The sequence below is a fragment of the Papaver somniferum genome, chromosome 9, assembly GCF_003573695.1.
Source record: "Papaver somniferum cultivar HN1 chromosome 9, ASM357369v1, whole genome shotgun sequence".
NCBI lineage: Eukaryota > Viridiplantae > Streptophyta > Magnoliopsida > Ranunculales > Papaveraceae > Papaver > Papaver somniferum.
Window position 1 is genome coordinate 171583630 of NC_039366.1, and position 14622 is coordinate 171598251.

Genomic DNA, 14622 nt, shown 5'->3' on the forward strand with positions numbered 1-14622 from the left:
GATAGTCGCTGCTTGTGTGTTTTTTAAAAACAGAATTTCGAGTCATATTTATAGGATGAGATACTTGCAAATCAAGTTAGGTTTTTTTGTTTTCTTCAAAAACAAGTAAAACTCGTAAAAGGAATTTCCCACAAATAAAACTCTTAAAAAATAATTTTGGAATTAAATTCCTAAAGAAAAAATTCTCCAAAAAGTAAATCCGAATAGGAAAGGGACTTGGTGCATGGTATACGCGTATATCGCATGGGTAAAAATATGTATTTTTGCCCACCCGCTCCACCCACGTTTTACAATTCATACATAAGTGTATGATTATATAGTGGAGCTCCTCTTTAGTTTTCCACAATGTGGGACTAAAGGTTCCACTTCATTCACCCAAAAATGAGTGAGTATCCTTAGACCCTTAGGTCATTAGATCAAACCATACCAAGACCATAAAATCTTTTTAATTAAAACTCATTTTCTCCAACAAACACTGAGATTCAAATATGACCAGAGAAAGATAGGACTAGGGAAGAATTAGAGCGGACGAAGAGAAGAAAGGACCACATCTTGTAGAGAACTATCTCTCTGCATGGCGGCTTTAAACTCATCAAATGTTACCTTTCCATCACTGTTAGCATCCATTCGGTCGAAAATCTCATCAAGCTTTCCAGGTTCTGTAATGTCAGCAGGTAGACAGTCCTGTGGCAAAGCCTGTACAAAAAGAAAGTCATTATTTTGTTCCAGATCAGTAGAAAACAAAGTTTAAGTGATCAAGGAGATAGATTTTGACCCTAAGCATTGAAGCTACTTCTTCCTTGGAGATACATCCCGACTTGTCTGTATCGTACATCTGAAACAAATAGATACAAATTATCACTAACAATTTAGATGTACATTGAGATGATCAGATAAGAAATAATCCCTCCATTTCTAAATTTGGGTATGTCAAAAAAATAGTCTTGTTTTCATATGTGGAAAGTCAAATGTTATGATTTTACTACTATACCCATAAATGGACCACTTCTCTCTCTCTTTTTTTTCTCCTAATACAAAAAGGGGACCAGTTCTCTCTCCTCTTTCTCTAATAACAAATGAGTGGGGACTAAAGAATAGTTTAGGAAAAAACATGAAAAAATGGCTACAATGATTGGTTTTCTTAATTTTTGTGAAAACAAAACTTGACTATTTTTTAGAAACGGAGTGAGTATGCCTAAGATAGTATGAGTAGACAGAAGTGTGAAACCTGGAAACAGAGATGAAGAGCCTCATCTCCTTGTGAACTTCTAAGGCTCTGGAACCCACAGACTATTTCTCTCATATCCACAGTCCCATCCCGGTTGTGGTCGAATAAATCAAAGATGCGAGGAGCAAGAGGGACCAATGAGCTCATACCCATCGCTATCAGAACTTCCTCGAACTCGGATGTAGTTGCATTGTCACCCTTCGTGCATCTGTAGTTGCGTAAGATTTCAATCCCGAATTAGAGCTTATAAATCCCCAAAATCGGTCTTTAAATGTCAGAAAAAGCTGATCAAAGAAATAAACCTACATTTTCTTGAAATGCGTCATCAGCTTCCCAATTTCCTCGGGCGTAAGGTCATGAGACCCTAACAGATTCTTTAACTTCTTTGTTCTCAAGAAAAATGTGCTACTCACGACACTAGCTATAGCAGCAGCACGGAATTTACGGCGAGCATTAAAACTGTGGAGACGAGAAACAACCTCAGCATCCATGAGATCCTGTTTTGCTGAATCCCCTGTGACCCAAGGATGTTGCAGAATCTGTTTGTAGTTCGGATACATAAAACCAACAACAGATCAGCAACTGGTCGCTGTCGTTAAACGTAAATTGAAATCTGAACCCCAAAAAAAAAAAACACTAAGGAATGCTGAGATTTTCAGAAGGTACTTGATTGTACTCGTAACCCATCCGGACAAATCTTGTACCTGTTGAGCAGTAGGTCTCCTATGCGGGTCGACAGTTAGGAGACTGGAAATTAGTTGCTTCGCTGACGAAGAAATGGTCTTCCAGCTGTGATCGTCAAAGCTGAAATCACCCTGTTGACAAACCAAATGACTGTTAACTATGAAAAAATGGTCAAGTTTATCCTTCTGTTTTTGTGTAAACTTGAATAGAACTTATGATTGAGATTCGAGCAACTAAAACATGTCTTTAGCAAATTGTAGACTGGATATACTCACAGCCAAAATGAGTTGTTGCTTGTGCCTATTCGAAGTTGCATGAAAAGGAGGGTACCTGACAAGTTTGAGAAGCTACATAAAGCCAGGAATCAATGTGAAAGAGAAAGAAACAAAGAAATAGGAACAAGAAAGAACTGTAAGAAAGCCATGACATATAATCGTAGAGCGGTCTAGGTGATTACCCTGAGAGAAGGATATACAAGATGACTCCCAAAGACCACATATCACTTGCTGCTGATATTTTGCCTTGAGATAATGCCTCTGGTGAGACATAGTCAATTGAACCAAACAATCCAACAATAGGGTCAGTAAACTCCTCCACAGAACTCAACCCAAAATCCATGATCTTCAAAGGTGAATCCTCACTTTTGCTCTGAAAAAGACAGTTTTCAGGTTTTAAATCGCGGTGCACGATATTAGCCTTATGCAGGGCTACCAATCCCTCTGCTATTTGGCGAACCACAGCTGCAGCATCAACCTCATTGTACTTATCCTGAGCCATAATTCTATCAAAAAGTTCTCCCCCTGAACATAGTTCCAATACAAGGTGAACACCATTTGAATCCTCATAAACATCGTGAAGATGAATCACATTTGGGTGAGGAGAAACATCTTCAACTATCTTCCTCATGACAAGAATCTCATTTGTTAACAGCGCATCTGAAATTGACACTTGCTTCCACATTGGAAATCCTAATGAAGCTAAACCCTTCTCACCAGCTCGATTTCTAGGCAGCCCTAGAGGAGTTGACCCAAACCTCTTTAGTGTTTTTATGGCTACATGAGATCTCTCTCCAGTTGATGGACATTTGCTTACCCCCCTTCTCACAACTGAGAATCCACCTTTACCAAGAACATCAGCAACTTCATATTGATCGGATAGTTTTCTTGATTCTTTGTCTGTCATTAGTATGCACAATTTTCCCACCAACAAAAAAGAGATAAAATTCCTTCAAATTACCACACTAGTAAAGGGAGTGAAGGAAGCTAGTATATCGAAATCGATTTCAAAACTCTGAAGTTCTTTGCAAGTAAGTTGAGCTGCAACTGAGCAGAACTAGTATCGCTATTCAAGTCTTAGGAGGTGCCATTTGGATGACAAAACCATAACAAGAAGCCAAAAAAAATAAAATGAGGGAAGGATCCTTGCAAGTCCCCCAACGGATTAATTTACTGCATAAGACGATATATGAGGTCAATAGAAAAGAAGAAAGTTGTATAAAACACAGTAAACAATACCAAAACCGTTAAAGAAGAAACGGGAGAAAAGTTCAAGAGACAATACAAAATGTTATCTGACAAAACAAGTTTGAAACACTGCACCTTAGAAACCAGACAATTCAGAAAGACCCATGAGATATGGAGCGACTATGCTGGAAAAATAAATGAAAAAACAACAAAGTCTGCAACGCAGAAGGAGAAGGAGAAATGGTTAAGGATATAAACAACCAGTTTAACTAAACAAAACTCAAGAACAGGTCAAAGAAATTAGACAAGTATCTTTCTTTTTTTAAAACTTAATTGTGATCATAACTTGCCAACAACTCCTGTATGAACAGTTCTCCTGATTAAATTATGGCTTAAGATAACAGGTGTAGATTAAAAATATTAAACGGAAGAAGAAGAGAATAAAATTAGTCAGGTAAGAGATGAAGAAATGGAGACTAGAGAAACTCAACTAATGTTGAATTTTTAGTGTAAGTCCATCTTAGGCTCTCTTGTGAAGCTCTCATCCTTTACTGGAAGAATCTTTTGTTTCTCTTGGCATATTTGAAAGGAAGTGACGATTTGAGGCATCATCACTCTTTTAAGAAAGTCAATTACTCATTGTGGTTAAAGAATCAAACATAAACATTCATTGTTGGGTTATATAATCCTCAGGAAAATGAATCATTCCTTTGGCCATCTATATGTGCACCAATAGAAGAATGTTTCAGTGAAGACTGACCTTTTGTTATGCTTCTGACCTGTTTTCAACCAGCAGGCGGATCATGTACAGTTTGAGTAGGACGGGACACTCTTTTTTTTTACTCGGTCAACATAAAATAAAATAAAAAGCGAAACTGTATAGGGACTAGGCTATATTAGCGCTAAGTTGTTAGGCTGCACGCCAATAAGACCTATTTGAAACGAAAATAAACCTCTCCAGGCCATTCAACAGACTGAATGAAATCTGGCCTACCCTCATAAAACTCACAACTTTCCTCAGCCAACAAACATGCTTGTTTGGCCGAGGCATCAGCTGAAAAATTAGCCTCTCTGTAGCTATGAACATAGCTAATATTGTTGTAAAAACTCTTCGCCATTCTCCACTTCTGCATTAGCTGCCACGGCAACTCCCCTTTCTGAAGAGCTAATATGCAACTCATCGAATCCGATCTGACGCATAGATTTTTGACATTCCACCTTTGAGCAACAACTGCGCCATGGATAACCGCACATACTTCAGCATAGTAATTGGTATGCCAGCCCAGTCCAACGCACAAAACTCCCAGAACTGCCGAGTTAGAATCACGAAAAACTACACCAGAACCAGCTTGGCCGGGTTGCCAAGTGATGCACCATCACAACAGATCATAAGCTCACCTGAATTAGGCGGCGTCCAAGTAACTTCAATTGGAATAGAGTGTTTGCAAGATCTGTGCTTCACTCTAAAGAAATTCAAAATGCGCAAATCATCTAAGGTGTTGTACATGTGGCCTTTCATTCTAATTGAGTTATCACGAATTACCTGATGAATCCATCCCTTAAATTCAAGCCATCGAACTCGCATGTTCTCATAATAAGCCTTATTGCGCAACTTCCATATTCCGTAACTATTGCAAGATTTGCAACAAGCCACAGATCCTTTATCATCCTACTACACCCTTTTGCAACCTTGTAAGAGGCCACAAGATCTTCATTCGGTTTTAGTTTAAAAATATCAGCCGCCCAATCCCAAATCTTCTTAGCAATTTTGCAATGCCAAGTGATATGGCTGACATCTTCGCAATCCTCCCTGCACAAGCGGCACATAGAAGGCATCTCCCTACCTGTCTTCTTAATGATGTTATCTTCAGTAGCGCAGCATTGTTTATTAAATAACTTCCAGTATTGTACACTTAAGGTAGGATGCACAACACTTCTAGTGAAAAGAGCCGCAGTTGGCGAAACTTCCGCAGGTGCCCTGATGGCAGCCTTAGCCGACTTGACAGAGAAAACGCCCTTGTTGTCCAAGTCCCAAATTTTGTAATCATCTCCACCACCAATAAGAGGCAAATTATCAACATCAATATTGCAACGTAACATCAATTCCTTAGTCTTTGGAGGAATAACCCAAGAACCATCAACAATAATATCACTAACCTTAGCCTTAAAGTCATTAGGACCCATTTTAGTGATGCCAAGCTTTTGCGCAATTGAAAAATCAGCACACCAATTATCAAAAAATAAGGAAGTATTAGCACCATTACCTATAATTGTGCGCGTATGCTTTTGCACAAAGTTATACACCAATCTGATTCCTGGAAAAACCGAAGAACCCAATTTATAATCTATCAAGTTGTCATTTAACTTGAAATACTTCGCCTTCAAAAATCTGGCCCAAGTCTTATCAGAGTCACGAATCGAAACCCACAACTTCATAAGCATGGCCCTATTAACATCAATCAATTTCTTAAGACCAAGACCACCTTCACGCCTTGGGCGGCATAAATCATCATAAAGAACCGTAAAATATTTATGTTTCTCAACATCCCCATACCACAAGAAATTTCGAATGGCCCTCTCAACTGACTTGATAGCCGTGCATGGCCATTTATACACAGCCATGAAATGAAGCAAATAACTAGAAATCACTGATTTAATCAAAACTAGTCGAGCCTGAAAAGATAAGAGCTTACCCTTCCAACCTGCCAGTTTATCCATAATCTTCTCCATTACTTGCCGAACATGAATATGACGCACAATACCAGGTTTTAATTGGATTCCCAAATATTTATCTGGGAATAGCGCCCTTTCCATGCCCATATAGTTTGCAATAGCAACAGCACGAGAATGTTTATCACCACCATAATAGAACTTGCTTTTGGCATAACTAACGTATTGACCAGAAGCAAGTTGGTACATACCAAGCATCTCCTTCAAATGCCGCAAACTGTGAAGATTACCCTTACAGAAAATAAGAATATCATCCGCAAAGAGTAAATGAGTTGGCGCAACACCTTTCTTGCTCACCATATGGTGCATACTTCTTGCTGCAAACAACTTAGAGAGGTTGCGGCTCAAAACATCTTCAATAAGAACAAAAATCAAAGGTGGAAGAGGATCACCTTGACGCAGACCTCTAGTGATACTGAAAAAACCTTCATGGCTACCATTAATCAAAATAGAAATCCGAGCAGAGTTAAGAATATTAAGCAGCCACAAACACCATGCATCAGAAAAACCATATTGCCGAAAAACTTCAACAAAAAATTCCCAACTAACCGTGCCAAAAGCTTGGGCTATATCCAGTTTGAGGCCAACATTACCATGCTTCCTTTCCGCACTAATCTCATTGATCAGTTCCGACGCCAAAGCTATGTTTTCATGAATGTTTCTTCCCTTCATAAACGCCACTTGCTCCTCAGAAATCAATTTATTCAGCACTGTACCAAGTCTGGTAGCCATAATCTTTGTAATGATTTTGAAGAAAAAGTTGCTTAAACCAATTGGCCTGTAATCCTTAATAGCATCAGATTTGTTATTCTTTGGGATTAGAACAATAAAACTAGAGTTAATGTCATTAGGAATTTTCCGCATCGCCCAACAGTTTGCAATAGCATTAAAAAGATCTCTAGAAATAATGTTCCAACAAACTCTATAGAAAGAACCTGTAAAACCATCAGGGCCAGGTGCAGAGTCTGCGCCCAAATCGAAAACTGCTTCCTTAACTTCATCCAAAGACGGAATAGCATCCATAAAAGCACTTTCAGCAGCTGAGATGCTTTCATGATCATAATCAAACAACTTTGGATCAATATGCACGCCTCCACCATTGAATTTTGCACGGTAGTGATCAACAATGTAATTCTTAATTTCATCCTGCAAAAACAAAGTAGAGTTAGTAGAAATTTTCAATCCAGAGATTATGTTTTGGCTTCTCCTCATGCGTATGGTGTTGTGGAAAAATCGAGTGTTTTGATCACCATCTTCCAACCAACTAGTTTTCGATTTTTGTTTAAGCATAACTGCCAACTCAGTTCGCACCTCATCAACAACCTTTCTAGCATCAGCAACCTTCAAAAATTGCAACTCACACCTAACATTTTGATCCAAAATATCATTCTCCTTATCAAGATTCAATTCCGCTTGCTTTAGACGAAACTGAACATCCCCAAACACAGTTCTATTCCAAACCTTCAAGGCTCCCTTCAGTCTCTTCAACTTAGCAGTGAAAACAAAAGGAGGCGCACCATCCAGCCTAACACTCCAATTTTCCTTTACAAAGTCCAAAAAAGATGGATGAGAAAGCCACATTTTCTGAATTCTAAAAGGAGCCATATTTGGCCTTGGACTGTCAAAAGCAAAACCAAACAGAGGGGAATGATCAGAGCAAACTCTTGGCATAGCTTTACACCTCCAATTAGCATACTTATCATACCAAGCATCGTTAATAACAGCTCTATCATGTTTAGAAGCGATTCTATGTATGCCACTCCGACAATTAGTCCAAGTATATTTCTTCCCAATAGCATCTGCTTCCACCAAACCATTGTGAGAGATCCAACTTCGAAACTCATTCATATAAATTTCTTTAATCGGCCTACCACCCTTCTTTTCGTCCAAATGCAGCACACAATTAAAATCCCCCAACACCAATAGAAATAAAACCCAACCCCAATTGACGCCAAAGAGATCTCCTTGCCGCCGCATCAGAAGAAGCATGCACAACCGTGATATAATCACCAGAAAAATCCAAAGTGATTGCTTGTTTTGAAGAGGATAAAACATTCGGCCTTGCCAGAAAATTCCTCCAAAAGACCCAAATGTTACCTCTCTCACTGACCTAATAGTATCATCCGAACTCACAACAAGTCCTTCACTGGACAGTAGGTACAGTTATCTTAGCAGAGATTGTAGTAACAACGAACGAGATTACCCTGCTCCAGAGTTGCCTTTAACCAGGTTTCTGTTTTTCTCACGAGTATTAGAGAGAAAATTCATTGAACAGTGACTCTATGACAGAGAATAGAAGATTCCCATTCTGAGAAAGATTGTTGAACCGTGAGAATATGTTTGATCTCAAACAAACAAAAGAACAATATCGCCTTGATTTGATTTGAGACTGATTATATACCTCAGTGGCATTGGGCTCACATCAGATTGTCACAAACCACGATCATTACCACTCAATAAAAACAATCCTAAGAGAAATAAATGATCAACTCTTGACATCAATGATTCAATGAATTCTCACCGAAAAGGGGGATAATGATTCAGTAGTTAGAAAACCTAGGATCTTACATTGCTTAGAATTTTTTAATTACATTCAGCAATTGTTTTGGTACGCCACTTCCTATTACAAGGTTACACCCAATTTACGTCCCTATAGAGAGATCCGACTTTGGATGATACCTTGACAAGTAGACAACTAGCCCTCATTGATCCTCACCTGGCACACACATAGGTTAGGTTATAAACAGACTGACAGAATCCAGACCTCTTATTTTCTTTGCTTCTTTGCTAATGGAGGCTCAGGTTGCGGCTCAGCCTGAAAGAAAGGAAAAAAAAAAACATTACGAGTGAATGAGATGATAAAACAAGAAGGTCATCACTTGTTTGGGTGAGAAAACAGCGGTAAGAGAGTGCTCCCACCAGAAATGCATAACAATTTATGTCCTACATGCTAACATTGCCTCTTCCTCGGTACTTTAGTGCAATCAAAAGATATTAATACCAAAAACACAGAAATTAAAACCACTTTCTTCTTGTTCCAAATAAAGGTTTTGTAACAGATCCGCTTGTAAAACTTAAAGCGTGGTAAAAGAAAGAGGAAAGAGTGCCTACATTAGTTGAAAGTTGCTCGCGAATGTAAGCCATCGATCTTAACATAGCACCCAGTGTATCTCTAGATACCTGAAATTTAACTTCAGATTCGCCTGAGATTGTCTCAGTATCTTGTAGCTGAAAAGGAAAAATACATATAACTTCATCAAAACAACGTCATGTGTATAATGCGAATAGAAGTTTGTTGTCTTCTAAGGCTCACCAGTCAATTACAATGCAACGGTGTTTGCAGAGGCAGATGAATTATTTGTGTACATAGTCTGATAAAATGCATGCAGCATCAAAGGGACAAAAAAAATTGGGACGACTTTTCCAGGTCTTGTCATGCCAACCTTAGTTTGGATATGCATGAGAGCAAATATAGTTCCAAATCATAGATGTGCAAGACAATAAGAATAACAAAAGGTTCATACAAACTGAACCATGAAAACCTAAATCTGGATCTTCATACCTTCAGGTTGATAACAGCAACCCTATTAGCTGGGGCGGATAGCTGCTCACCAATGTAGGCCATAGATTTCAGCATGGGTTCCAATGTGACCCTGGAGAGCTGAAACTTCACTTCTGACTCTCCCGAGAGACTCTTGCCATAATCGTGCAACTGGAGTGAGAATAAAAGAAAAGTTTGTAATCAAAACAAAAGGCAAGGATCGTAAAATTCACAACATTTTGTCAAATTCAACAAAAGCAACTCAAGTTGAGAGTCCAAGATGACCTCAGACCCCTCAATGTTTTCTTTACAGCTTACAAGATAATCCATGCATGGTTACACCAACCCCTACTATTCAATGCAGCTTCAAACAGCTCAAAACTGAGCTGGTAGACCCATGCATCGCCTTACGAACTGCTACTTACTTTTTTTCACTTACTATAATTACAAGAAGTATATCCTGGAGGTTGGTATAATGAGACAAACAATGACATTTTCCTTATATAGAATATATCACATAATAAGTGATCTGTTGATCACAAAGGTCAAGATCAATGCATTGTTAACATCATGTGGAGGAGCCATATCTAGTGAAACGGATAAGAAAAGGGTGCATTGTTCATGTTCATAACCCTTCTAACAGATTGAACCGTTACTTTTGAAAGGGCACGCAAGTGTTCATAAAAAGTTTTCAACTGTTCATATATGCTGGCAGTGTACTTACCTCTATCAAAATGAGCAGGCAGTGGTTTACACTAAGAAGAAGAAATTCAACACCCACTAGAACCGTAACATACGTACTCAAGGTTGGATCCAAATAAGCAGAAAAAGTAACAAGCATCCTAAAAGAATTCAAGTTAGAAGCGAATTGAGATCAATGGACATACCTTCAGATTGATCACTGCTACGCGATGAGCTGGTGATGAGGTTTTATTCTCCATGACCCAAGTCATTGATTTAAGGCACGGAAGAACAACCTGTATCCATGGAAAAAACGTTTTTGAGGCAAAGCCTCGCCCAACTTATTTAACTCTTCATATATAAAGGCATCTTACAGGAAAACTGAAATGGGTATAATAACGTGAATAATTCTAATAAAGCAGCTTTCCCCATACTATACCATGTTATCAGGGCCCTCATCACGGTGAAGAGAAACAGGTCCCATGCGTGGCAAATTCAAATCAGCAACAGATGTGGTTGGTGTAGAAGCACCGGTATCATTAAGATTAAAGCGACGCGCAACTTCATCTTGTCGAGGCCACAATGATGGTGACACGTCTGAAACCGATGTAGCTTTCTTCTTGTTACTGTCTTCCACATTGCCTCCACTGATTAGAGAACTAGGAGGTGGAGTTCTTGCAACAGTTTTCTTCACAACAGAAATCTTCTTTCCACCATCCCTTAGACCACCCATTGCTACATTGTACGTCTCAGAGGCAATTGCACCTTCCTCAGCATACTTGATGGCTTCGCGACATAGACTGTTATACCGCATGGTAAGTGATTCTTGGCCTTGCAGTTCATTACCTCGCTCATCCGACCCTATAGAACTCTTCGCATTTCTTGTCCACCGCTTTAAGATGTAATGAGATGGCAAAGTAAGAACATTTGTTACAGTGAAAACTGTCAATATATGTCTACAGAGAATACCGGAGAACTCAAACATCTGGCAGCTGCAATTCGCCTTCATTTCAGGAGCATTCATTGTTACGGTGTATGCTTTGTGGTCATCCTCAAACTTTGCAACCCTGTACGTGCTGATTGTGCCATCCCCGTCAATTTTGTTGGCAGTGTACACAAAAGTTTCAACTAATTCCTCTTGAAATTTAGTAAATATTTTCTTTGTATAAAGGTGGGCTGCTTGTTTCTCCATCGGAGATGGCGTCTTCAGTACTGGTGTCGTGCAAATTGTGTCAAAATCAGCTTCTATTTCCTTTTCATACCAGTTTTCCAGAACTCTTTCATACTGCCTAAAGAATAAAGGCAAAGTAGTTTGTTGGTTTACATACCCATCAAAAAACGAAGTAATAACTTCAACCCCTGAGTTTGAAGAAATGGCAGCAAAGAAAGTATCGCGAAAGTACACCGGGGCCCAATGCTGGCGAGCATTGTACAAAGCTTGAAGCCAGTCATTTTGCCTAAGTTCATACTTATCAAGAAGAGAGCTCCAAGAAGATTCAAACTCCTCGATTGTCTCGGTCATGTTGATGCAATTGTAAAGCTCTCCTTGAAAATTAGGATGAAGAACACAAACGTGAGCCAGTCTTTCCTGGCCTTCTCTTAGTATGTGCCACTTGCAAATACAGTGACGAGTTCCTGGGAAAACTTGAGCTACAGCTGCCTGTATGGCTCTATCCTGGTCAGTGATCAAAGAGACAGGAGCACGATTAGACATTGCCTCGAGCCATGTCTTAAAAACCCACAAAAAGGAGGACTCAGACTCATCTAGAATTAGAGCACAACCAAACAACACCATCTGTCCATGATGGTTTATTCCTGTGAAGGGAGCAAACGGCACTCGATATTGATTTGGTCTAAACATAGTGTCAAAGGTAACTGAATCCCCAAAATGACTGTAAGCAATTCTCGACCTTGCATCTGCCCAAAATACATTGCTCAAGCGGCAATCATCATCAAGTTGTATGGCGTAAAAGAAACCAGGGTTCTCAGCCTGCATCTTCTTGAAATAATCGAGTAAATTTTGAGAATCTTTACCGAGTGTTTTCTTTCTGTTACAAGGTTTCATATAACTAGCAGGAGCCGTGAACCTAGCTGCACGACTTGCATCAACCGATGAAATATTCCTAGCAGGAAAATTTGCTTCTACTGACACACGATTTCCCTCCATGGAAGCATACATTGCACCACTTGCCGCAACCCCTGCCCCACTATATGTTTCAGCTGGTGCCTTTGCTGCAGCAAAATGCCTACGGGGTCTCAAATGGTGCACCTTACTAGGACTCACTGTAGAATGATTATGTTCCTTTACAAATTTGGTAGCAACCCATTTGCCAGAATCCTTTTTCTCTATCTTGAACATCGCATTACAACTTTCTGCACTCTTTCTTTTTAAACCTTCTTTAGAACATGCAAACTCACGATAGGCAGCTGTCCCGTCAGACTTAGGAAGTCTGTTTTGACCAGTACGGGTACTAAAACCCATACGCCTTGCATATGCTTCATAAAATGTCTTTGCAGCATCTTCAGTATCAAACTCCATACCCACTTGAGGTTCTGCAGCTTCTTCTTCATCTTGAGAAGTCAATTCCTTATCAGCAGGACTCTCATTCACTCCATCTTCTCCAGCATCATTGGTTTCACCCATCTCTGTTCTATTATTATCGCTTTCCACGTTCGTCTCTTCAACATTCATTTATGTAAAATTTTATGAACCAACTAATTCTCTCCCAAACCTTTTGCAGCAATGTCCTAAAACTTCAATTTCATCTAAATCTGTGCATATTAATATAAGAAAAAACTAGAAATTAACAAATGAATACTGAATATTACGACATTATCAGAGTGGGTGCTGAGAAATACTGTCATGGAACACTGGAAATTGTAAAAGTACGAGCTTATATAGTCAGGTACAGAGTAAACTAACCTGTGATGATCAACAGAACAACACCAAAATTATTGGTGGCAACAAACAACAAGTCAAGAACACACCCAATTGTAAATGAATAGCTCCTTGTTTGGGTTAAAGAAATCCCACAAAGAAAAAGAAAACTTTTTAGGGTTTCTTATGGACTTTGTTGAGTCCGCCCTAAGTGAGAGATGATATGAAAAGGGTTGTCGGGAAACTTCTAGGGTTCTTCTTTCTGGTGTAGGAACTTGGAGCTTTCTTGGTTCTCTTTGCCTGAGAGGAAGAGAGAGAGACGGAAGGAATTACAGAGAAACGGAGCACGGGAGCAGAGAGATGGAAACGAAACCAAACGATCGGAGATGGACATAGAAAAGGTGTGTATTTTCCACCGTTGGATGAAGATCAATGGTTTAGAATACATCTAGGGCAACTTATTGCGTTTCTGTAGCAAAACGTGGGACCCATGTATTCACGCTTATTGATGCGACTGCCGGCTAGTGTGAAGTGTGAACTTTAGAGAACAACTTTGGCGAGGTACGACTACGAATGCATTGTACTTACGATACAATTTAACTTGTCATTTACAAATTTAACCAGCTGGTTGCCCGAGTGGTTAAGGGGAAGACTTAAGATCTTGTGCACATAAGTGTGCATGGGTTTGAACCCCATAGCCCGCGGGATTATTTTTTTTCTTTTTCACAGGTTAGATGTGGTCATTCAGAAGGGGTTGGAGCTCCACTTGTTGCTAGATTTCCTGCCGGATGATACTTTTTTTGAGATGTAATTTCTTAATTTGGTAAATGACTGTCCAAAAAAAGAAGGAAGAAAAACGGGTTAAGTCCAAAAACGCGTCTAAAAAAGCATATTAGTCGAGCCCCTAGTTAGCAATTCGGGATTCAGCATACGTACGGAACGGCAAACGTACGGGTATTATTTGGATTTGTAAAAATAAAGTTTGGTCAAAGATCCGGTCTTCAGTTCGTGGTTCGACAGTAGTTCGAAACGACATACGTACGTGTATAATTCGTTTCCGAGATATAAGTTCGGCATACAAAATTCGGCAGACATATATAATAAATTATAAGTATCTATAACTATAAATGACTAATTTATCTACATGAATGAGTCCGACTTTGTGCATCCGCGGGTGCACATTCCTCCCCAGTTGATTTGCTGGAGTTAACGGGATTTTTTACCGTTCAAGAATGATTTTTTCTTTCATAATTTCGTCTAGAGAAAAAAGAAAGTACAAGTTCCAAAACGTAATTTTTTTTTTCTTCGTCTTTCTTCTTCCATCTTCCTTACTTCGTTGCTTCTGCATCCCAACATTACTTAACCCTCCTTACTGAACTTGAAATGCTTTATAACAATGAGACTTCTAAGCTAAAAC

General features: G+C 39.2%; 2 protein-coding genes across 2 annotated transcripts; both read right to left on the minus strand.

The window, feature by feature from the left end:
- Positions 1-468: 468 nt before the first annotated feature.
- LOC113307909 (calcium and calcium/calmodulin-dependent serine/threonine-protein kinase-like) lies at positions 469-3621 on the minus strand. Its single transcript, XM_026556375.1, has 8 exons — positions 3511-3621; positions 2370-3360; positions 2188-2242; positions 1933-2043; positions 1535-1767; positions 1229-1436; positions 776-835; positions 469-696 (listed from the first exon to the last, which is right to left on the minus strand). The coding sequence occupies exons 2-8, from the start codon at positions 3092-3094 to the stop codon at positions 520-522; spliced, it is 1569 nt and encodes a 522-aa protein (XP_026412160.1). The 5' UTR covers positions 3095-3360; positions 3511-3621; the 3' UTR covers positions 469-519.
- Positions 3622-8574: 4953 nt separating this feature from the next.
- LOC113309776 (protein FAR1-RELATED SEQUENCE 3-like) lies at positions 8575-13567 on the minus strand. Its single transcript, XM_026558287.1, has 6 exons — positions 13251-13567; positions 10767-13099; positions 10534-10623; positions 9668-9817; positions 9217-9333; positions 8575-8920 (listed from the first exon to the last, which is right to left on the minus strand). Exons 2-6 carry the CDS (start codon positions 13017-13019, stop codon positions 8873-8875), a joined length of 2658 nt encoding a protein of 885 aa, XP_026414072.1. The 5' UTR covers positions 13020-13099; positions 13251-13567; the 3' UTR covers positions 8575-8872.
- Between the last annotated feature and the right edge of the window lie 1055 nt (positions 13568-14622).